Genomic DNA, 23,358 nt, shown 5'->3' on the forward strand with positions numbered 1-23,358 from the left:
AGACTAATAATAGTATGTTATACATCGATAGCAGCAACAGCTTTTCCAGGTTTTGCAGTCATCTGAACAAAATTATAGACATTCACAACATTGCATTAAAAACAAAACAAAAAAACCAAAAAAAAAAGAAAAGAATGACATCCAGAAAACAGAAAAGTTCTGTTGCTGTTGTGGTACCTGGGACCATTTTTTTTTATTAGCATCTTAATCATTATCTGGAAAGAGAACATTCTAGAGTAATATCATTAAATGTAGCTCTGATAAAGCATGGTCCCTACTATGTATCATAAAGCAGGTACAAGATATTTTATATTCATAGAGGTATGGTACAGTACAGTCTTACATCAATAATACTAGAATCAGTTTTGGTTTGAAATTTACTTTGTCTGCAAATAAGATTGCTATCCCTGTTTTTTTTCTGGGCTCCTGCCACATGAAGAATTGTTTTCTATCTTTTCACTTTCAGTCTATGGGCTTCTTTTTGCACTAGGTGTGTTTCTTGTATACAACATATTATTGGATTTCGCTTCTTATTCCATTTTGCCAGTCTATTTCTCTTGATTGGTGAGTTGAGGCCATTGACATTGCTGGTTATAACTGATATGTACTGACTTATTATTGACATGTTATTGGCCTTTTGTTGACTCTTTTTACTTTTTCACCTTCTCCTTTTATTTTCTTGCCTTGCCTGTGTGATTTGCTCTGTTGGGCCTCATGGTGTTGTTGCCTTCATTGTCTTTTTTCTAGGATCTTGTTTAAAATTGCTTGTAGTGCTGGTTTGGTATTCATGTAGTTTCTCAGGTGTTCTTTGTCGTGGAAGTGTCTTATTTCCCCATCCATTTTGAAAGAGAGTTTTGCTGGATTAGATCAGCCTAGGTTGGAAGTTATTCTCTTTTAGTACTTGAAATATCTCACCCCAGTCTCTCCTTGTCCCAAGGGTTTGTGTTGAAAAGTCTGCTGTGATTCTGATGGGCTTTTCTTTGTATGTGATTTGTTTCTTTTCTCTTACTGCTTGTAGTATTTTGTTCTTCTGTTGGGTTTCTGGGATCTTGATTATTATATGTCTAGGTGTAGATTTTTTTTGATTGTAGCTAGTTGGGGTTCCATATGCCTCATTTATCTGAATGTCAAATTCTTTCCCTCTGTTTGGGAAGTTTTCTGTCATTAATTCTGCGAACAGCTTTTTAAAGTCATTTGTATTTTCTCCTGCTACTTCATGGATTCCTATCAGTCTTATGTTATTCTTCTTTGCATCATCTAGGAATTGTTGGATCAATTTCTCATGCTCTCTTACTGTTTTTAAGAGACCTCTCTTTTCATGGTCACTGACTGCAATCTTATCTTCTATATCTGAGAGTCTATCTTTGCATTCTTTTATTCTGTTGCGTACAATTTCAATGGAGTGTTTAATCTCCTGGATCTCTGTTTGAATCTGTTTTATGGATTCCATTTCTTTCCTGTGCTGGGAGTTTCTTTTTTCCATTTCTTTCTTATGCTGGGCCTTCATGGCTTCTATCATGGTCCTGAGCTCATCTATTTTTTTGTCAATTTCTGCTCTAGAGTCTCGAATCACGACTTCCATTTTGCTCACTATCTCTATGGTTATCTGGGAAATCATTTCTGATTTGAATTTGTCTAGAGCCTAATTGATCTGTTTTGTTACTTCCTGTGCTTTGAGTTCAGGATTCACTATCAGCCTTTTCATCCTCATTTGCCCTACTGTTTGCCATTGGTGAACTGGAAGTCTGTCTTTGTGTCTTGCTTAAGTGTTTTCTCATTTTTATTTTTGTTGTCAGGCTGTTCTTGGTTTAATCTCTGGGTTATCACCCAAATCTTCCTGATATAGTTGTGCCCTAGTTTCTGGGTCTCTAATGGCCCACAGACATTCTCATCTTCATAACATCAGAAAAAACAGTTCATCAAATCAACCACAATCCTTTATCCCAACTGATACAATCAGCAACACATTAAGATCAAGCACAACTTGGAAACTGACCACCTGTGGTAGTCACTGGTCTATCACCCTTAAACCATTTGAATTAAATTGAAATCAAGAAGCAGTCCAGAACATGTCTGCAGTGAACAAACTTTTCGACATAGTATATTTACCATTTAATGGCTCAGACAGAGTGAGGATGCAAGACCACTGATCTCAGTTAGCTGAGGGCTGAACCCCATGAGGCAGACTGACCTCTGGCTGCAAGGCCCAGATTGAGTTCACCTACCTTCTGAATAGTTGTGAGAGACTGCTTGGGCCTGCATAAGATGGCTGCCCTCAACCTTAGCCTTTGCCTCGGTGGAAAAATCCCACTAGACTACATACGTGACCTTGGCAGGTCTAGCCCCTGGGCAAACAGGAAATCTTACAGAAAGAATAGCCCTTTGTGCTAACCACAGGGTCACGGGATCTGGAGCAGGAAGCAGGTGGTATTTCCCCCGTCCTACTTGCCCCTAGAGATTGTTAAGTTAAAGATTGCATAGGGTTAATTGTTGATGTATGCCTTCCCACTTACCCCTCCCCACATTTGGTAAAATACTGATTGCTGTATGGTTAAATGCTTGAGTGACTCATGTGATTGGTAGAGGATTTGTTTGAACTGTCCAGTAAGCTTGCTGAACCTTCCCCCTGGGATAACAGTATATAATCGTTTTGCTGAGCCAATAAAGCGCCTTTGATCAGAAACCAGACTTGGGCCGTGTACTCTAACTTCTTAAAGATTTCCTCCACAGACATTCAAGATCGGATCGGCCTCTGATGACCCACGAATAAGAGGCGGCTCTCACCTCCTATTCCCCGCGGGACGGGGTCCCCCCAGAGAGCCGCAAATAGTTTAATTCCACACCATTCTACTACAGGTTTCCCATCCCCTTTCTTTAAAGATGTTCACAGTTGGGAACTCAGAAAAATACCCTTTATGACCACCTCTGCCTCTGCAGAATGGGTCCAAAGACTGGCACAATCAGGTGGTCTGAGAGTGCATGTGGGGGAGAGGGGGAGGTAAGGGGAGTTATGGGGGTTCAGGGGCCCCCGTGCGGCTACCTTCCTGATGCTGGAGCAATGGCGGCTCTAGGCAGTAGAGGACTTGGCTCTCCTTCCCACGGTGGATTGTGCCTAGGCTACCTCCTGGGCCTGAGAGTGATGGCGGCTGTGGGGGGGAAAGTTGTGTCCAAAGAGGCTCTTTGTTAGGACAGCAGGCCAGATTTGTTTGCCTTAGTTGTTAATGCTTTTCCTCTCTCTCTCTCTCAGTCTTGATTTTTCTTATTTTGCTTTTTCCCCCTGTTAAAATAATCTCATGATTTCAATCCTGTCCCAAATGGAAATCTAGGTCTATCTATATATCTTCATTTTTTCTCATTCACTAAGTAGTCCCTACATATGGGTAGGCACTCACTGTATCACTTTTTACTTTTTAACTTAAAATAATATACATAAAACACTTACAAGGTGATAAGCCATAAATCTTTTAAGCTGGAAAAAAGAGACTGGGTAAAGAAAATGTGCTTTTTCTAATAAAATGGAGTATTACTCAGCCATAAAGAATGAGAAGCTAGAGACATTTATAGCTAAATGGATGCACATTGAGGCCATACTCAAGTGAAATTACTAGGACATGTGTAAGTACCAAATAGTTTCTCTAGTGAAGGAAACTGAAAGTGTAAATAAGGACTAAAAGGTATCATAGATAATGGGGAACAGGAAGAAAAGGTACAAAGGGGATGGAGAAGTGGGGGGGTGGGAAAAAGAAAGAAGGGAATGGAACTAATATGAGAAAATGAAAAAATGGAAACAAAGTCTTTGTAGGTAGGGAGGGATAGAAAGGAGGGCAGGGGAATGGAGAAAAAAATAGAACCAAGATGGATTAGGTAAAGGTGCAAATTTCCAAAGATGAATGTTATTATACTGTATACCCTAAATGTACCAATAAAATTAATTTTAAAAATGTAGTGTTTTGGCAAATTTGAATGTGTCATTGCAAAATCCTGTCTGTCCAATAATGCTATCTCTGATTTGTAATACCTATAAATAATAGAAGTATTCACAATAAAGCCCTAGGATATGAAAGCCTTTCTGTGTTTTTCATTACTGGCTCCTTATTTGCCATTCTTTACAAGTAAACAATTGTTTCCATGCCATAAAGCTCAACCGGTTTTAGGTAAACTTCACAAAAATGGAAACTGAAACACTTAAGGCACTGTAACTGAGAAATGAAAATTTCAAGGAAGATATTTTTTTTAAGCAACAGAGCAAGGATTGCTGTTTCTGAAAGCTGAAATATCTAAGTCCAACTTCTGTTCAAAAAGACCGCAGGGAGCATTTGTAGATTTACAATTTACCACCAAAAGGTGGCAGTGTTCCATCTGATTTCCTTTGGAGCTTCACTCCTCTAGAGCAGAAATTCACAGAGGTACGTCAGGCCCTAGTTGACTTTTAAAACAATGTAAATATCATCACAATGATAATTTAAAACAATGTAAACAATGCTAATATCATCAGACATACCAAAACATAGTTATGATTGAAGGCGATTTTGTTTCACAATAGCTGCGTTATAGGATTTACTGTACAGAAAGATTTGGTAGGAACAGCCATAAAATCACACAAGATATTTTAGAAATCATTAGGACATATGGGCCTTCCACATTTAAAGGACTTTGTCATTAGACAGTCTCTCTGGGGTTCTACTCTGTCTTGAATATTGATAACTTCATTTTATAACACTTCACGCAGCTATGTATTTTTAGGACACACTAGTTAACATGGGAAATAATTCTGATTTTGCTGACAATGGATTTCTTCAGTAGTTTTCTTCAAGTAGCAAATAACAAATGTGTAAACACCGATGAATATATCGAAAATATACACAGATATATTCCTGAATTGTTAGTGTTTTAATAAAAGCAACTAAAAAAGTTGAAAAAGAATTCTACTTCAAATTCTAACTCTGTTCCAAAATCTTAAATGAAAGCTTACTCGAGGCAAAAATTCTCTTTTACAAGTATATCCTGGCAAGAATTTGCTTAACAGTCAATTATTATAAACAAAATCCAGATTTCTTAATTAAAATACAAAGTACTGGTTCACCCACTTGCTCTGAACTAAACTATATGTGAAACAGACTGTAATTAGGGTGGCGCCTTCCAAGGCCACCAAGGGGCAGCCTATCAGTATCTGCATAAAAACTCATTTTTTTTTTACAAGTTTGCAAAACACTACAAAGAGCTGTAGATTATTACTTTCTTGGCTAAAGTTTCACATTGAAATTATGAAATAAGGGCCAGGTATTTAGCTCAGTGGTTCGGTGGCCTGCCTTGCAAGTGCAAGGACCTGAGTTCAAACCTGGTACCCACCAAGGGGCAGCCTATCAGTATCTGCATAAAAACTCATTTTTTTTTTACAAGTTTGCAAAACACTACAAAGAGCTGTAGATTATTACTTTCTTGGCTAAAGTTTCACATTGAAATTATGAAATAAGGGCCAGGTATTTAGCTCAGTGGTTCGGTGGCCTGCCTTGCAAGTGCAAGGACCTGAGTTCAAACCTGGTACAAATCATAAATGTGGGAAAAAAGAAACTCTTCCAATTATTATCATTGCTGTTTTGAACTCGAGCATTTTATCTATGGCCTCTATTATATATAAAAGATACAAAATGGCTATATTTGGCAAAGAGACAGAAAATATCATTAATGAACTGTGCATAATAATTTTAACTTTAAATCAGCTTTTAAGCAATGGTTTTATGTAACTGAATGATAGCTATTTTTAGTTGGTGGACTGAAATAAATTTTATAATTGATTTTATGAAGATGAATAAAAAATGAATCTACTTTTAAGTTATCCGTGTTAATGGCAGAGTATTTTTAAATGATACATTTATTTAAAGTTCCTTTAACACATAGTCCAAAATTTCTAGGCTTGTTTTAGTTTTGTCTTTCTTCGATTTCCTTATCTCCCTCAATTTAACCATCTTGAATGACAGTTGAATTGTCTCTGGTTTTTCAGTGAAAGATAAAAAGTAAAAGTCCTGTACCGACTCTATACTTTGTACTAACACTAAGATTACTTAATTCTCTGTAATATTTCTCAAGGAATAAAAGTGCAGTATATATAATTTGAAAAAAATGAAATGAAATCTTTTCATTTCAAGAGAACTACTGTGGAAACACAAGTTTCTACATATCTTTCAGAAATGAATTTGTTCCTGCTTATCTGTAGCATTTGACAAATCACTGGTTAGTGTTATTACAGGTCATGCAGTCCTAAGAAAATGTTCTTTGGAGATAAGTGTTTTGAGTAATAGCTTATAGGTTTGTTTAGCTCATAGGTAAGTGCTTATAAAATACTTTCTAAGAGAACTAATTAACATTCATTCTACTGGGCGTCTACATGGCAGCCAGTGGGCTAAGCAAGTTCTATCTTTAGGTAGTAGTGCAATTTAATAATACCTGAAATTTATTATGTATCATATACCAAGACTCATGCTAAGGTTCTTTCTCTCTTTCAGGTGCTAAAAATTGAGCTAAGGCCTTACGTTAAACACAGTACAGCTGAGCTACACCTTACCCAATGTCTTTGTTTTTGGTACCAGAGATCGAACTCAGGACCTTGAGCTCACAAGGCAGGCGGCAGCACCACTGGGCTAAGCCCCAGCCCAGCCAATGTTTACATGTATTAATTCATTCAATCCTTAGAAAATCCTATATGATAGTAACTGTCATTATCCTCATTTTACAGATCAGAAAATTGAGGCAGAACATGGAATTCAGTTTGACTCCTGAACAAGGTTTTTAATCATCATGTTATCTTGTCTCATTAATTATAGCATGATGTACTGATTCTTTCCCAAAATATGCTGGCTAAGCTTCAGTCTTCGGCATAAATTTTTCATACCAGCAATCAAATCAGCTCCTTAGATAAATGACTTCATGGTAAAATTTTTTGAAAAATGTTGCACACTAACCACCCCTCACCATCATCTTTGTTTAATCTAAATGCAGGGTACCATATTCAATATTTTGGAAATGTCTCTGTGAAGGTATGAAAATTAAACACCTCTCAGTGGCAGCAATCTAAATAATACATTGGCAAGTGGGGTCATAATGATGGTTTCACATTTTAAAAAATCATAGTAAAAGTCACATTACCACTGATTCCCTTCAAAATACTCTCTCTTATTTTGAGTGCCATTACCCCGTTGTTCTTCCCTTGTTCTGGAACATTTATAAAAGCTTCCTATCTCATCATTAGTTGTGCTGTCATGTCTGCCTCAATGTTCTGAGTTGACTCAAAACATTTACTTCTTCTGATTATTTTTCTTTTGGGGAAGAGTTAGAAGTTAGAACACGTCATATGGAGAGAAAAAGGTGGATGAAGATGTACCTTCGTGCTTTTACGAGGCTTCCTTTCTGTCTGATGGCCTTCGACAGCGGCAGTCACCATATTTTTGACCATACCTCTTAATGACACAGCAGAAAGGGCTCCCAGAACTTCTTCAGGGGCCGGCAAGGGTGAGGTACATGTGTCCAAATTCAGGGAGGATATTTTGAAGGTAATGACTCTCCCTGTAATACATTTTTAACATTTAAATATTCACCATACATCTTGGGCTTGCTTTACATCTGCTTCAGAAAGTTTAAATGCCCTTTTTTTCTTGGCCTTTAGTTTGTTGTGTATTGATTATTTGAGGCAAAGCTGAAGAAGCCAAGTTTTCTTGTCTTTCCCACGTTCAGAAGGTGACAATCTCCCTCAACACGAATGGAAACACACTTGAGAAAATGTGAATTTTAAATGTTACTGCTTGTGAGTAGAAGAGCCATTAATCAAGCTTTTTTTCCTCTTCTTTCTTTCTTCCTGCTACTGCACTGGGATACCCTAGGAGCAAATGTGAGATGGACTGATACACAGGGGACGAGTATCTCTGAGGAGAGGAGTATCACTGTACATCTTCGAGGTACCTGAGATCGTGCACCACGCTAACAACATGAAATCCTTAGCTTTGTCTAACATTATCTCTCCACAGACATAACAAGCTTGTTTTGAAGAATGATTTTTCTTTAGTAATATTTGTCTTTTTTTTCTTCCTTCATCAAGTGATTAAACAGAAATGCAAACATTGGGCATCAGTTTTTCAGTGAGTACCAACCAATAGGAAAGCTGACAAGAATTTCAGTTTTATTGGGCAATGTGTACAAAACATGTACACATATGGAGCATTTTCTGGTACATTTTCTTATTTAATGTATTTTACAACTCCATGGTAAAATAGTCTCTCCCCTCTTCCATGGAAGCAGCAGTTTGGATTTGGTTAAGTGATTCTTGTTGTTACTCTTTAGTTGTATAATTCCAAAGTGATTTTTCCAGTCATTCAGACACTAAATGGCAAAATCAAGATGTAAGTCTAGTTTCCTGGCTGTAAACATCATGCAGCGTCCTTACCAAACACTGTGTATGGTCTTCACAAATCCCCCGCAGGACTCATAGAAGTAGAAAAATTGTCAACAAAAGGACTGAAGGATTTTTATGGCATTCTTTGGGCACATGTGAAGTGATAAGGCTCAAGTGTCAACTAGATAGATCCACATAGGAAACAGAGAGTCGGAAAGACAAGAGTGTAACTCATAGGGCAATGAGATTTGAGCTCATGCCCTCTAGTTACTGGCTTTACCCTTCCAAGTGATTTTGATTTCAGTGAAATAGATGATTTATTCTTCAGTTTGGTGGGGATCATGCTGGTACATCGTGTGTTTATTGTGTAGAGCAAGCACCCATTGAAATCAGTGGATTTAGAGCAGGAAAAGCTGAGTATTTGAACTGCTCCAGATATTCATGGAAATAACTTTTACCCCCTGGAGGGCTTTTAAAAGCATGACCAGTTGTGTTGACATTTGTTTCACTCTGTTTACAAGATGTTCTAGATTGGTCTTTTCCTAAGAAGTCTCATTGATTTAAGAAGTGTGTTTGAAAATGTATGTAAATGAATATATCTACATATGAAAAATCCCTCAGAGTAGAAATTATGAGCAATTTAGCTTGGCTTTATTTCCCTAAAAATGGTTGAAGGGTGACACACAGTTCTTAAGCTTTATACATACATAATTTTTTTTTCTAGGAAAAGGTGAAAAATTCTTTAAGGACATCGTATTGCATATTATTATTATTTTTTTGATATTGTATATTAGATTAGAGTGTTTCATTAAAAGAAACGTTATACCAGGTCAGAATATAAAAATATTGAGAATAAGAAATTAATGCTTTTGATTCAATGATATTATTCATTTTACTAGGTGTAACTATAATTACTATATAATTTTAGTGTTGGTGAATAATTGAGGTTATTTTCTTGCATTTTGATTATGAGACAGTATATATCATTAAATCTAGATTTATTACTGGTATTGTTGTTGCTGTATTTTGGGCTAGAAATATTTACACAGCTGTGAGTATTTCAGGATTTATATCTGCACCTGAAAGTACCTATCTAAAGTAGGGTTGACGGGCTATGATATTTGCATCTATTGCCATCAATTTAGAAAGGAAACTCGTTTCTCAGATGGGAAGAATTATCATATTGCAGTTTGATGTCATCACTGCCTTGCTCGTGGACGTGCAGCTATGGAGAATATAACTGTTGGAGAAGGAAGAAGGAAGGAGATTAGGACCGGAGGGGAGGGTGAAATCCCTCACTAGGGAGAGCGGAGTGGTGAAAGGTGGAGATAAAGAAAACAGCGACACACTTGAAAGTGAGTTCTAGATAAGAAGACTGACAGCGATAAGGCTTTTAAAAATGGAGATGCAAAGATAGAGAGTTTATTGCGAAATGGTGAAACAGAAAGAGATAAAAGGAATGCAAGGTTTAAGAAGAATTAACAGGTTTTAAATGTAGAAAGTAACTACAAAGTGAAAATGGAAAGGGGATCCAGTGTAAGGGGAAGTTTCCGAAATAAAGGTGACCACTGGGGATGTGTACGTGTCCACATGCCCCCCATTCATACACGTGCACCTCTAAAACCAGGAATGTGGGAACATTTTACAACAGAACTTTCTCCAAACACATGAAAGCTACCTGTTATGTGAGTTTGGCTGACTGAATTTTTAAATTATGAAGGAAGCCTTATGATTCACATACTAATTCAAGAGAGAGCTGTAAATGAGGAAAGATAGAACTGTGAAACTGTAGATGCCATTTTGAAAAATATATTCTTATTCTCTGTTATATGGTAGCACTTTATATAGGAAACTACATTTTAAACAGCAGGCAAATAAATATATCCAATCAAATTCTAGAAACAGCTAATCTTTGGGAAGAGCAAGGACTATTTTACTTATTGTTATGATTAGTGTGGGATAACCTAGTGATTAGTGCAGTAGAAGGTGAAAATATTTTCTGGTTTTAAGCATTGCAAATTTGTTTAAATTACTTATTGTGTGTTGTGAAATCTTACTAGTAACCAAAGAAAAATTTAAAAACATTTTTCTAATTTGGAAACCTTTATTATGACACTGAGCCAATCTTATTTTATGTGCATTTGTTTACATGTTGCCAAAACTATTTGTTAGATTCTCAACTTTGGCTAAATTTTCATATTAAAAACTGCTGGCCATCCCAGCACTCTGTGAGGCTAAGGTCTGAGGACTACATGGCCCAGGCCAGCCTGGGCAAACAAGTAATACATCGTCTCAAAGTCAAAAACAAAAAACGCCCTAGGAATGCAGTTCTGGGTGAAGGTCCTCGATTTAATCCTCAGCATCACTAAATGCCCCACAGCAATTTATGATTCTTTTTTTTTTTTTTTTTTTTTTTTTTTTTTTTTTAGGGTTTGCTTTTTTTTGTTAGTGATCTCCTTATGTAGTTGAGACTGAGCTGGAACTCACTATGTAGCCCAGGCTGGTCTTGAACTCACAGCAATCCTCCTGCCTCAGCCTCCCAAGTGCTGGGATTACAGGTGTGAGCAACCACGCCTGGCTTTCCCAATTTATGATTCTAATGCACACAAACTGATTTGAGAGTCTTTGATGAATATTATATGCATACAGCTCAAATAGTAATAATTATTCATCTTCCCTATAATTAGCTGTATTTTCTCAGTATGTTATGTATTAGGAAACAGATGAGCCCACATCCTCTTGTGTTGCACAATTCTAAGGATCTCGGTGACATATCCATGAATTCTTACTGGTGATGAGCAATTTCTGTGATATAGTCAGGACTAATTTGTTAGTCTCAAAATTTATTTCTAAATCTTCTGAAGAATATCGTGTAAAATGCTGCCTATTTCCTGGATCAAAAGATACTAATAAAGCTAGGACCTTTCAATCAAAATACTACAAATAACAGCAATAACATGATCAAGGCAATTTTGCATTTGTTTGAAAGCTGCCTTCCCACTTCTCATTTTGAGCCTATGACTAGTGACTATTTTTAGGTTTTATTTTCCACTGAGAATCGCCTTGCTGATAACAGGAATTATTGAGGTAAATGGGTGTTGTGCCTTTCATTGAACTTTCATACTCTTACAGGCTTTGAAATAATTGATGAATTAGTAAGATAGTTGCAGTTAGACTCAGGGGTCTGCAAAAAAGTAAAGTATGAAAAGCATGGGTTTGAAAACCTTTATTTGGTGCTCTACTGTGTGATCCATCTCTGCTCAGTCTTTGCAGATATGGTGCTAGTTGCTGATGTTTATTAAGCAAAAAGTGGTCATTGCTGGACTGTTTGCATTGTTATATGAACCACAAAAGCAATGACAGCAGGACAAAACAGGATTTATAAAATAAGCCACAATATTTCAAAGGAATGGAGTATTAACTGAAAGGAACTAAAGCTTCTCATATGGGTCAGAGACAAGTTTAATTCAATAAATTTTTCTTGTAATGATAGACCAACGTGTTTTGCCAATGCTAATGTAATTCATTACATAATACTTTTCTCTCTCAGTCGCAATACTTTTCTAAAATTGAAAGAAATTTGTATTTGATTTCATATATATGAATGAAAACAAATTTAATAGGTTAAGGGAGCCTAGCTACTAAGAGATTGCACCATCAACTTGTAAACTTAATGAACCCTTACAATTATGTACTTAGAGTGAGCTGTCTGAAGAAACTGAAAGTGTAGCTAGGGGCCGAAATGTATACTAGATAACCTGAAATAGGAAAGAGTTGTTCTGAAGGAAAAGGGAACTAGGGAGGGGTTTGGGAGAAACGAAGGAAGGAAAACACAAAAGAACGAGAAAAGCAGGAAAAATGGAAATGAGGCTTTTGTAAACTGGGAGAGAAAGACCAGTTGAATGGAGGGGTGGGGAATTGGTGGGAAAAACAGTGCTCAAGATATACCTCGTACAGGTACAAATTCCCTGTGATGAATGTGATCTTTATCTAAATATATCTAAATTATACCAATAAGATTAAAAATTTAAAACCCCCCAAATGAATAAAATAAAGTCCCTCCTAATATGTTCATCTTTTTAAAAAAATCTCTTATTCAACAAAGACCGAATCACTACATGTACTGTTTTACTCTGTTGAACAAAGCTCAGCCTGTTTTCCTTCCACTTGCTTTCTGTTAAGAATAAGCTGAAATGTCCTTTGATTAATAACTACATTTACATAAAATTCTGTGACCTCAAATGAGTTGAAACGGTAGCACCACCTGATTATAAACCCTGCAGGATTTTCGTTGTGTCTACCGCACTCACCGGCATACAATCAGTATTAGTTGCCTGAATAAATGAAGGAAGGGTCAATCCGAGATGTTTAGTTATTGTGAATGACTCCTTAGAATTATAAAGTGCTCTGAAGACGAAGGTGTTCTTTCCTGGTCAATTACATAGCTGCTTACTGAGCAACCTACTTAATTATTTAAAATGTCAGAGTAGGTGATGAATAAAACACCTGGCTGAATAATTGAACTTGGGGGGAGTTAATTGGGATTTGTTTGTTAGTACAAACATTATTATATCAGTGTTCCTTTCATAATATCTAATTTTAGAGATTAACTACTGTTTTATTCTCCCTAGAAATAGCTATTAGCATATTGACTCATGAAATAGAGTAATATTAATTAGGAACATAGAATAATACATAGCACAGTTAAAGAAATCCTCTGTTTACATAAAACTATTCAATAGCTCCCATTTGTTAAAAATAATATGAAGCATTGTGAAAGTTTTCCGTAAAGTAACTGTCTTTATTATTCGTTTCCAGGATTTCCTCAAGAGCCAGACAAAAAGAGCAGCCCAGCCAATTACAATCCTTCCCAGGTTACTGCAGGTACATGGGAGTCAGACAGTGGTCTAGCACTATTCTGCCTGCCTTTTGGACCACTGCTGTTCCACACCATCTTCTCTGTTTACTTGGAGGCTATGTTTTTTGGCCCAAAAAGAGAGTGAACCAAAGACAATTTGATATGACAGGTTCTGCTCTGCCATGCACCTGTGCACATGGTGGCCAGAGATCTCTAGAAGGGGCTGTCTTCCCTGTCTGCTCCCACTGCTGTAGCCTCTGCAGGCTCCTGAGTCTGTTACCCTTGCCAACAAAATCTTTCTGCTTTTGCTTAAGAATTTTATGACCATCTTCTAATGATTCGGGGTTATTTTGCAAACTTAAGAGATAAATTTGGAAAGCAGATTCCATTAACCTTAGGTATCTATCTTTCATTGTAGTCATATCTTCTGGTAGGAGATTTTGTTTCAAGGAGAAAACAGAACACAAAGGGAAAGTGAAAGAAGTAGAACTTTCTAGACCAAAACACATTTACAAGTGCTTCAAGTTATCCGCTGAGCAAGTTTCATTGGAAAAATCTGGAAAAAAGAAACTGGTCAATTTGATATGGTTTATGTGTCCAGGGACTAAATAGGTCAAATTTTAATGACAGAAAGAGAATTCTGACGGATAGAAAGACAGCAGAGAAACACTTCTTACATGGATTCCATTGTCTCTCTTTCTTGCCAGAAGGTCATTTATATTAATATTTAGCCAGGCAAGCACACCATGGTGAGAGGTCATTCTTCTGGAGACCCCTCTTCAGGTGGGCTCATCTTTAAGAGCAGTTTTTGTGATGACCTGAGTCTTCTTTTTGTTTTCACTTCTCTTTTCTTTTCTTCTCTTCTTACTCAATACCTTGAATTCCATTTAGAATTTTTAAATGCATGCTCAGAAATTTAAAATGTTTATACCGTGCAGTCACAAAATACTTTAACTTTTGAAATGCTCTCACATACTTAGATAGAGCTACCGATGTGGTACCACATCTACCAAACGAAAGGGTAAAATGTATTTACTTTTAGTTGCAAAGGAATCTGTCTCTTAATTTTAGAGTCTAGCATCTCCCTGTTAGTCTTGGAAGGTTTTTCTTTACTTTTCTGTCTTTAATTCTCACATTGATCTTTTTGAAAATAAAAGCCTGCCACTTCTAGACTGAGTTGAAAGGAAAGATGGTGGGTAGATGGATACTAAAACTTCCAACCAAGAATGCTAGTAACTAATTTCCAAAATACAAGAAGACTATATGCCCGGGTGAGCAATTGGATTACAATTACACTAACTGAGACTATAAGTTGTGTTTTGGAAAATGAGTTTTTGAGTCTCATGAAACTTATCCTCATTTTTATTTTTCATATGTTTCTTAGGGAAAAAAAATCACCACTTATGGAAGATGATAAGAACAGTTTCTTCATCTACTGTGGCCAGAGACATGAGGCAAATTCATAACTTGGATGATTTATTTGAAAACACAGAGAGAAGATGGTAGCTCACTTCTCCGGAACATGGTTTATAATTGTGAAGAAGAAAATTTTTGTTTGAAATTAATTGATTTGAGTCTGCCAAGTATCTATCAGTTTGGTTTGGATATTAAAAATCATTTCAGGAATTTTAACATTTTAAATGATTTCCTACTGAGATGGCGTATCTTTACTTAACTTTCAGTCTGTATCGCTGCCATGCTTTGTGATATCATTCTGTAGAGCTGCCTCATGCACATCCCCATTTAGATCTGCTACAGTGGCAACCTGCAGGGCTACTAAAAAAGAACTTTCAATAAGGCCAGAGTTAAACACGTAAGCATTTTAATGCAGGGACTTGGTACCAGAAACATGGTACATGCAATAAGATTCTGCAAGCCCTTTCAGTATCTTGCATTACCAGTAAACTGGATTGTGAAAAATGTGACTTTGATTTATACATTCAGAGGATATGCATAAAAAGAAATTCAGCATGAAACCGGGCCCCTGTAGTAAAGGAAAAGCATAAATTAAAAATAACAGTTCTAGAATGTGCTCAATAAATTTACATTGGTATCAGAATGCTGTCCCAGACAATGATTGTACTGTGAGCCCTAATGTTAAGTGAGAACTTATAAGGAAAATTAGCTGCACAAAAACACTGCAGCCTTCCAAATTTTAAAGGCATTAAGCATTGCGGATAAACATGTGCTTTGCTAATTTCCTCAGATTAAGTGTGATATTTTGGAAAGGTGTGTACTTTCCCCATTTTACTCATTAAATTTTAAAAACTCAGATTTCAATCAGCATGTAGTCAGTCACAGAGGATTCGATTCCCAGTCTAACTTGTGTTTATATGCATGGGTTAAACCAAATCAAAGTAGAATGTACACTTTATAGAAAATATCTTATTTTTATATCATCTACATTTCAAATAAAATTACTTAAAAGTTAAGAATCTGGAAACTTCTTCTAGGATAATTGGATTTCAATGCACTGACAACAGGAAATATAAGAATATAGTTTCTGCTTAAAATTCTGATAATTCAAAGACACTTAAAGCGAAGTTATCTAATCACCATTACTGAATTATTATAACTACTATTTTGGGAGCTAGACTGTATTTCCTAGTGATCAATTACCTTTTATTTGAAAAAGACTTAGCTGTCATTAAGAAATAACAAATTAACTTCAATTTTCAACTTTTTCTTTTTCTTTTTGAAGAAGTGAGCTCTAAGGATTTTTTAAAAAGCAGAAGTAATCTCCAATACTAAATGGAGACATTTTACGTTAACTTAGCCACAACCAGAGACTTAATACACAAGTATATTAAATATGTGTCATTAAAGAAAGAGATCTAAAAAAGCACTATATAAAATGGGTGGCACAATTTTCAGTCTGTTACTTGAAAGCTGGCTTTTATTCCCCCCAGAACTTGTAAGCCTGCACATACCACTGTTCTACGTTAGATGCATGGTGATAAAATTGTGAAAATGGAGGCTTTCCTGGTAGCAAAAGGGTTAAGTTCTTTTTGCTTTACCAGTTTCAAATTACAATGAGAAGCCTCTTCTTTCCCAGCAGGGTTGTGCTTACATTACTCTTTAGATCTCTCTTGAAGAGGGCTGGTATATTTGTGCCTGCTGGAGGTGGAATTAACAGTAAGAAGGAGAAAGGGATTGAATGGATTTACAGGAAAGATTTGAAGTGAATTCAGGGAAACACATTTACATGACTAGTACAACCTTGAGTCTTATTTTACACTAAGACGACACAAAAGATGGTAAAGTTATCACCAAGCTGCCGGACAAATATAGATTCCAACACAAAGGTGCAGATCAGCATAGATCTGTGATTCAGAAATCAGCATTTGTCTTGCAAAGAGCGCAAGGGTTGAGAAGAACTCAAGAGCAAGTGAAGAGACCTTGGGAGCTGCGGCTTATCAGAAGATCAGCTTTCGTTAATTCAAATACCAAAGGCCTGATTATCATAAATTCATATAGGAATGCATAGATCATCTGATCAAATAATATTAGCCGTCTTCTGCTACATCAGTGCAGGAAAAGTTCTTAACAACTGTGGATAATTGGAAATCTTGAGTTTCAGCTTTCTTAGAAATAACCACTCTTGACACATTCCAAAATATTTAAAATAGGAAAGGAAAATCAGAGAGGATGTTGTGTTCAGAAACGTCACTGTCATGAAGAATAGGTAAATTTGTTTTTACAGCTACTGGGAAAGTGTGCCTCCTAGGAACTTAAGATATTTTTAAAAGTGGACAAGAAAGACTAAAAATATCAACTTCTGCTTGTGGACAAAAATGCCTCTGACTGTATTTTTGCTTAGGGGTATTGTGGGTTTCCTCTGGAGCTGCTGGGTTCTGGTGGGTTATGCAAAAGGAGGCTTGGGAGACAATCATGTTCACTCCAGTTTTATTTATAGAAGACTACGGAACCACGAAAGACGGGAGATCCAGAGGGAAATTCTCTCTATCTTGGGGTTGCCTCATAGACCCAGACCATTTTCACCTGGAAAGCAAGCGTCCTCTGCACCTCTCTTCATGCTGGACCTGTACAATGCCATGGCCAACGAAGAAAATCCCGAAGAGTCAGAATATTCAATGAGGGCATCCCTGGCAGGAGAGGCCAGAGGGGCAAGGAGAGGATACCCAGCCTCTCCCAATGGGTATCCACGCCGCTCACAGCTCTCTCGAATGACACCTCTGACCACCCAAAGTCCTCCTCTGGCCAGCCTCCAGGATACCAACTTTCTGAACGATGCTGACATGGTCATGAGCTTTGTCAACCTAGGTATGTTGCTCATTTATTTGTTAATCAATACTATTACAGGGTGGAAGCTTTCCTAATGGTAAAGGAGCTGCCTGGTAGGCGGTCATGTTTATATAAAGTCATTTTCTATAACTCTCCTCTCCTGCTTCTGTTTCTTTTCTTTCACTGATGTAATAGAAGATTGTGCTCTAGCCAATAAAGTCACATATACGTTTAATAGGAAAAGCTAAATTTAAGTAGTTATAGTCTTGGTAGATTTGGGTCTTTTCAGAGCTTGTTAAAATTTCAACCTAGCTTAAATGAATGAAAGTAATAGTCTAAAAAGGGAAAAATTATGAGGATATAGTAATGTTTTGGGTAAGAAAAAAAAAGGATGCACTTATATACGGGAAAGTTAAAGCAACATTCTAAAGCATCTTTTGTTAGTAAAGCACACAATTACTGTAACAATATTGATATGAGATTAGCAAAGATCAAATGAAACTGTAAAATATCACTACCAAAGCAACTAGAATGGGATTATGAAATTCCATGAAAAATATTTTAGAAAAGAAGTTTCAATTTAACATTTCTTAAGTGTAATGTTAAAATATATCATATCTACTTGATTTTTTCCCACAGGGGAAAAAAATGTAGACATGCTGTGATGGTCTTTACCTAAACAAAATTTTCCTTTTACTTGAGAGAAAATAATGAATTGAGAGTTTCTGTGGGGAGCAACAATATGAATGAATAATTTAAAAATTATGTTTTACTTATTATTTGCAAGTTGTGGTAGTTTTTCAACAGTGACAATAACAAATGTTCTCACAATAATATTGAAGAGATTATCAACTTAAAGTGACTTTAGACACTCAAAGGAAAATGCAATTGAATATATTTTATTTTTGAAACCTGAAAACTTAGCAACAACTTTAATCAGCTGGAAAGATTAGAGAACTTTAATATTAATGCAAGAACTTTTAAAACTTTATTTTACAAATGTAATCTGATTTGACTTAAAATCAACTTGCTTTATTAGACACTTAATTAAAAACTTCCTCATATAATATTGCAATGGAAATATTCTTTGAAAAGTCAGACAGCAACAAATCTTCATAACACATGGATATTTTTATAATATATGTTGCTTAATATGCTCTGCTCATTTGCTCTTAGCAATCTTAGCATGAAAGATAAGGTGCTTAATAAAACAAATGCTTTATGTTACGAGAGACAAAGCTCTCATTATTATGTTTTAGTAAGTCATAATTTTTTGCACTAATCAGGTGTTTTGGAGGCCTTTAGTTCTGTAGATAATTAGGTTTCATGTGGAACTTTTAAATATAGCTTAATTCCAAATAGTTTGAATGCTTTTTCCTAGTATAAAGGGCATGAAAATGTGGGTCATGCTAATTTTACTTTGTAATGTTTCTAAACTATTGTTGAAGAATTTAAATTAGCTTTAATATTTCAATGCAAAAATTCCAATATAACATAGTTTATATATTAAAAAAAAATTTACTTGAAATATCAGTGAAGGTCATCTAAAATCTTGCAGAGAAGAATGTGTTATATACTTTAGAAGACAACAGCTCAGACATAGTGTTGCAATAATACACTTTATTGTAATGTTTTTTTGATCATTCACATGAGAAATGCATTATCATTTTAGAAAATAGTTGAGTTTTAATTTTGTGCCATTATTTTTATAAATTTATATCAAATAAGAAAGTAAAAATAATAATAAATGACCTTGTTCAGTGATTTATAGCATTATTTTTTATAATTAAGGAATACTTTTGTTTTTATACAAATGAAATTTTCATTATATTATCCATATTATAATAACAATTGTCTATAACTATATTTCCTGTACCAAGAAATATAATTATTCATTTTTTCTTTAGAAATAATATTGAATGCAAACTTTAGAAAACTTTATTTTTATCATGCTTGCACTGCTGAGGAGGAATTTATCCTCAGTGACAAACCATATTATTTCTTCTTTAAATAATTACAAAATGTCTCATTAGAAATTACTGAAAAGTGATTATGATAGTAGTGAGTTTCTCCTGATAGTCTTGGAGGAAAATTGTTATCTTTAGAACACGCTTTCTTATCTCTCCAAACCTTACACCCAATCCCTATTTGGTAAAAATATTTAACTTTTTTATACTCTCCATAGTAAAAAATAAAATAAAATAAAACATGTCAGGAAAGGTAAAAGTATTGTATTATGCACTAAGAATTTCAGTGCTTTACAATAAAACATTCATTAACAAATATTACCTCCAACATGTTATGTTACTACTGTAAGACTCAGGAGAATTTTATTGTTTTAGTATCCTATGAGATGTCTATGTTGGTGAAGACTAAGTGAAAATGAGTCAAGCTAGCAGTAACAAAGGATTTGTCCTGAGGAAGTCACCTGGCTAAAATAACAGCGTGGAAAGAATCTGCTGACATTTCCCATAATAAGGTGAATTATATTGAAAGAATCTACTAGAACCTTCTCTCAAATGCTTGCATGTTGTCATGTCTGCACTTGACATTCAGAAAGACGTTTATTTGTTCTCATGTTTGCTCATCAAGTACAATTAAATTAATCCAAACTTCTAATCACAGCTAACAAACTACCACTTTTAAAATTTAAGGGACAGTAATAGACATAATAGATGTGAACAAATAAGCTTAAGGCATGTAAATGTCTTTATTAAAACCCGATATTATTTGTACCTTTACATTATTTTAGCAGCTTGTTGACCTCGAAGAAACAAGTGTGATCGTGCACAGAAAAACTTCTCACTCTCTTGTATGCAGTATTCCTAGGCCAGACTTTGTCATTCTCATGGTAGGAGGATTTACAGGTTGAATTCTCAGGTTTTCTCCCCCAAAACTGTTTAATATCAGTGGAAATTTATTTACTCAATACTACTTACTTTGGTAGTAACAAAAAAATATCTTTCTGTTTTCTTTTTAAAAAGTCTTTCACATTTCTCTTAAAGTGCTAATAGTTAACACATTAAATACTTATGCAAATGAAAAGAGTGATTAGATTACATGCTTTCAATTTCTAAAACCTTTAAAAATTAAAAACTAATTTCATTACCTGGTACTAGTACTATAACTAAAGTGACATAACCTTTCATAGGCTTTAGAGGAAATTACAAAAGACCAGTAAAATAGGAAATTTACTTTTGCATACTTTTTCTCTGTTTTTCTGAAAAAGTTGAACTTTGAATTTATTAATGCTTTTTTGAGTCACTGGGAGTCAATTTCTTTTTAGATGTATTTCAAGAGTATATATTCTCAAGTGTAAAAGTATATATATATAGGATGCTTAATTTTTTAATGTTTATAACATATTTAGTATGTTAGATAGCAAAGAAAAAATGATTTCAAAAATTTTTAAATTAAGCCCTCTTCCAAATCATTAAAACCTCCTCATAATTGGAGGAAGAAAAAAAAAAAGCTTATGTATTTAACTGACAGATTTGACAGACACACTGGTATTTATTATTGTTTTTGGCTGACTAGAGCGCCCAGTGGAGAGGTATTTATATACAAATCTACTTAAAGATGCCTATCTATGCTGTCTCTCAAGCAGGGTTATTATCACTCATGTAGCATAAGCACATGCACCATTTTGTTAAAGTGGGGGGATGGGATAAGAAGATAGGTGATTTAAAAGGGTCCCAGTACATATTCATGGATTATGCCTGGAGTAATAAATGCTAGTATCTGGTAAAATGACAATCATTCTTTAGAACTTGTGACTTTTCAAGAGAATGACGTTGCTAAGGGTGGAGAGCTTTCTCTTTCTTCTTCAATGAAGGTTTGTACTAAGAAATATAACCCAGGGGATGGTTGTTCTCCTCGAAGCTATTTAATTGTCCGCTGGCTGCCAGAGATAAATATGATGGTAGCTTGGGAAAAGTTTAATGACCACTCACAAATGACCAATTTCCAGTGTTTAATAAGAAGTAACAGCCAGAAATAAGAGCATACTGGCTGAAAGGAATTAGGGCTGCCTCAACCACCTGGTCTAGCTCCTTTCCCTGCATTCTTCTGTCTGCTATAATTTCATTTCTCTGCCTCCTGTTCACTGCCCACCCGGACAGGCTTTGTTCTTCCTCTTTGGTAGCCCCAGGCTTTCTGGGTTCTCCTCTCTTCCCACCTCAGCCTTCCAGGGGTCTGCCTTTGGTCCTGGATTCTTCGTAGCTAGAGGCTTAGATTAGTTTAAAACCAATTAGTTCCAGTTTGGAAGTTTAGGCACAATCTCCTGTTTCTCTCTAGCTGAGAAGGAAAAGGTTGGGTCTTGCCAGTTGCAGCCTCCATCCAATGGGAGGGAAGCTCCCCAGGGCATTAGCACCAACAGCCTCTGTCAGGCCCTGCCATTGTCTTCCCATCATCCCATACTTTTGCCTCCTCATCTCTCCCTGAAGTTACTACCACTTTCAGAATTTAATTGGTTTTTGGTCTTTAGTATTTTATAAAAGAATTTAAACTTAAAAGGGCAAATTTAAAGGAAAGTGAAAGGAAGAAAGAATGCAACATTAACAAAGATAACCCTAATAAAACATTCAACTTCCACTTAGCTTATGAAGAGCTCTTGCTCATATTTTGACAATATTCGTGTTGTTTAAGTGAAGACATTATTTCCCTTTTTTTAAGTTCACAAGAGACAGTAACAGAACAAGAAGGTCAAGAATAATAACCGGAGGGGTAGAACAGGGAGCAGGAGACAGAGTAAGAAATAAAATTGTTTTTAAAAAGTACTTCAAACAAAAGGAAGGAGTGAAGAGAGTCTTTAAAGACCAATGTTTGAGTTGTGCAGGTGGAGGCTGTGCTGGGAAATCCTCAGTCTACCTCATACTGACAAAGCAGCTAATTCAACATCCACAACCGCACCAGCTCCTGGGAACTCTTTCATCCTCAGACAGGGGAAACTGCAGAGGGTGTGTGTGTGTGTGTGTGTGTGTGTGTGTGTGTGTGTGTGTGTACAAGGAGCCTACAGACAGGCTACTCACATTTACAGTCATAAATAATGTAGTAGCTCAGCTTAAAAAACCACAAGTTAAAAGAAGAGGCTTCCTTGATGCAGAGGGGCCCTGAGATCACAGCAGCCACTGAGAGGCTTGGAGGGGAACAATGAATCCCTTGTTCTAAGTAATATTTATGAGTGCTGTTTTGCACCTTCACTTCATATTTTATTGGCTGGACTGTGGGGTTTCCCCATTTGCTCATCTCTTAAAATAATACCCTTGGCTGAGATACTCTATAAAACACACTAGTCAGCCCTGACAACCAGCTCATTATTTGGGGTGGGGGGAGATTTGTTTTGATTTTTCTGTCAGATTGGGATGTTTAAGATTCTGCTTGCAAAGTTTGACAGTAAGATAAAAATAACAGTGGGAGTATTCACCTGCTTTTTACAGAGGTGTTTAAAAGAATTCATATAATCAAGTAGTAATCCCTGATTTGGATGAGTCTTGTCCAAATGGTGGTAGATAGAGTATAATCTAAAAAGGCAGAAACAAATCTGTGCAAGTGTGCAAGGCTCAAAATGAGGGAGAAAAATGCCATTTATAAATTAGGAAGAAAAATCTTTTGTAATTTAGGATTTGGGGAAGAAGCCATGTGCAAACACTGTGCATTGTCCTCTGCTTGGAAGCAATGAATTAAATAAATATTATGTAATTCTTATATATCAAAACCTTATATAAATTTTAATGGTTTTATACAGAAATTAACCTAGGAATTTCTAATAAAACAAACTTCTTTGTCTTTACTTCCAAAGCTTTGTTTGCCAGACAAGCAATAATTATTATAGAAGTAAATGAATCTGGTTAAATTATCTCTCCAATACTAT

General features: G+C 35.8%; 1 protein-coding gene and 1 long non-coding RNA gene across 3 annotated transcripts in view; one reads left to right on the forward strand and one right to left on the reverse strand.

Moving 5' to 3' along the window:
- LOC104865415 overlaps positions 1–23,358 on the reverse strand; it is a 135,250-nt gene that overhangs the window by 59,575 nt on the left and 52,317 nt on the right. Inside the window, exon 3 of one of the 2 annotated variants that reach the window (XR_781142.2) lies at positions 7,494–7,560. The exons of the other annotated variant lie outside the window; for it this stretch is intronic. This is a non-coding gene — a long non-coding RNA (uncharacterized LOC104865415). Of the gene's footprint in view, positions 1–7,493; positions 7,561–23,358 lie in introns of those variants that run through there. 2 annotated transcript variants of the gene reach the window in all.
- Positions 16,307–23,358, forward strand: part of Bmp5 (bone morphogenetic protein 5) — a 117,012-nt gene continuing 109,960 nt past the window's right edge. The window contains exon 1 of the mRNA XM_010628930.1: positions 16,307–17,525. Within this exon, the coding sequence (XP_010627232.1) occupies positions 17,036–17,525 (490 nt within the window). The 5' untranslated portion in view covers positions 16,307–17,035. The remainder of the gene's footprint in view (positions 17,526–23,358) is intronic.

Source organism: Fukomys damarensis, unplaced genomic scaffold (genome assembly GCF_012274545.1).
Source record: "Fukomys damarensis isolate Sample0158 unplaced genomic scaffold, DMR_v1.0_HiC HiC_scaffold_14, whole genome shotgun sequence".
Classification (NCBI taxonomy): domain Eukaryota; kingdom Metazoa; phylum Chordata; class Mammalia; order Rodentia; family Bathyergidae; genus Fukomys; species Fukomys damarensis.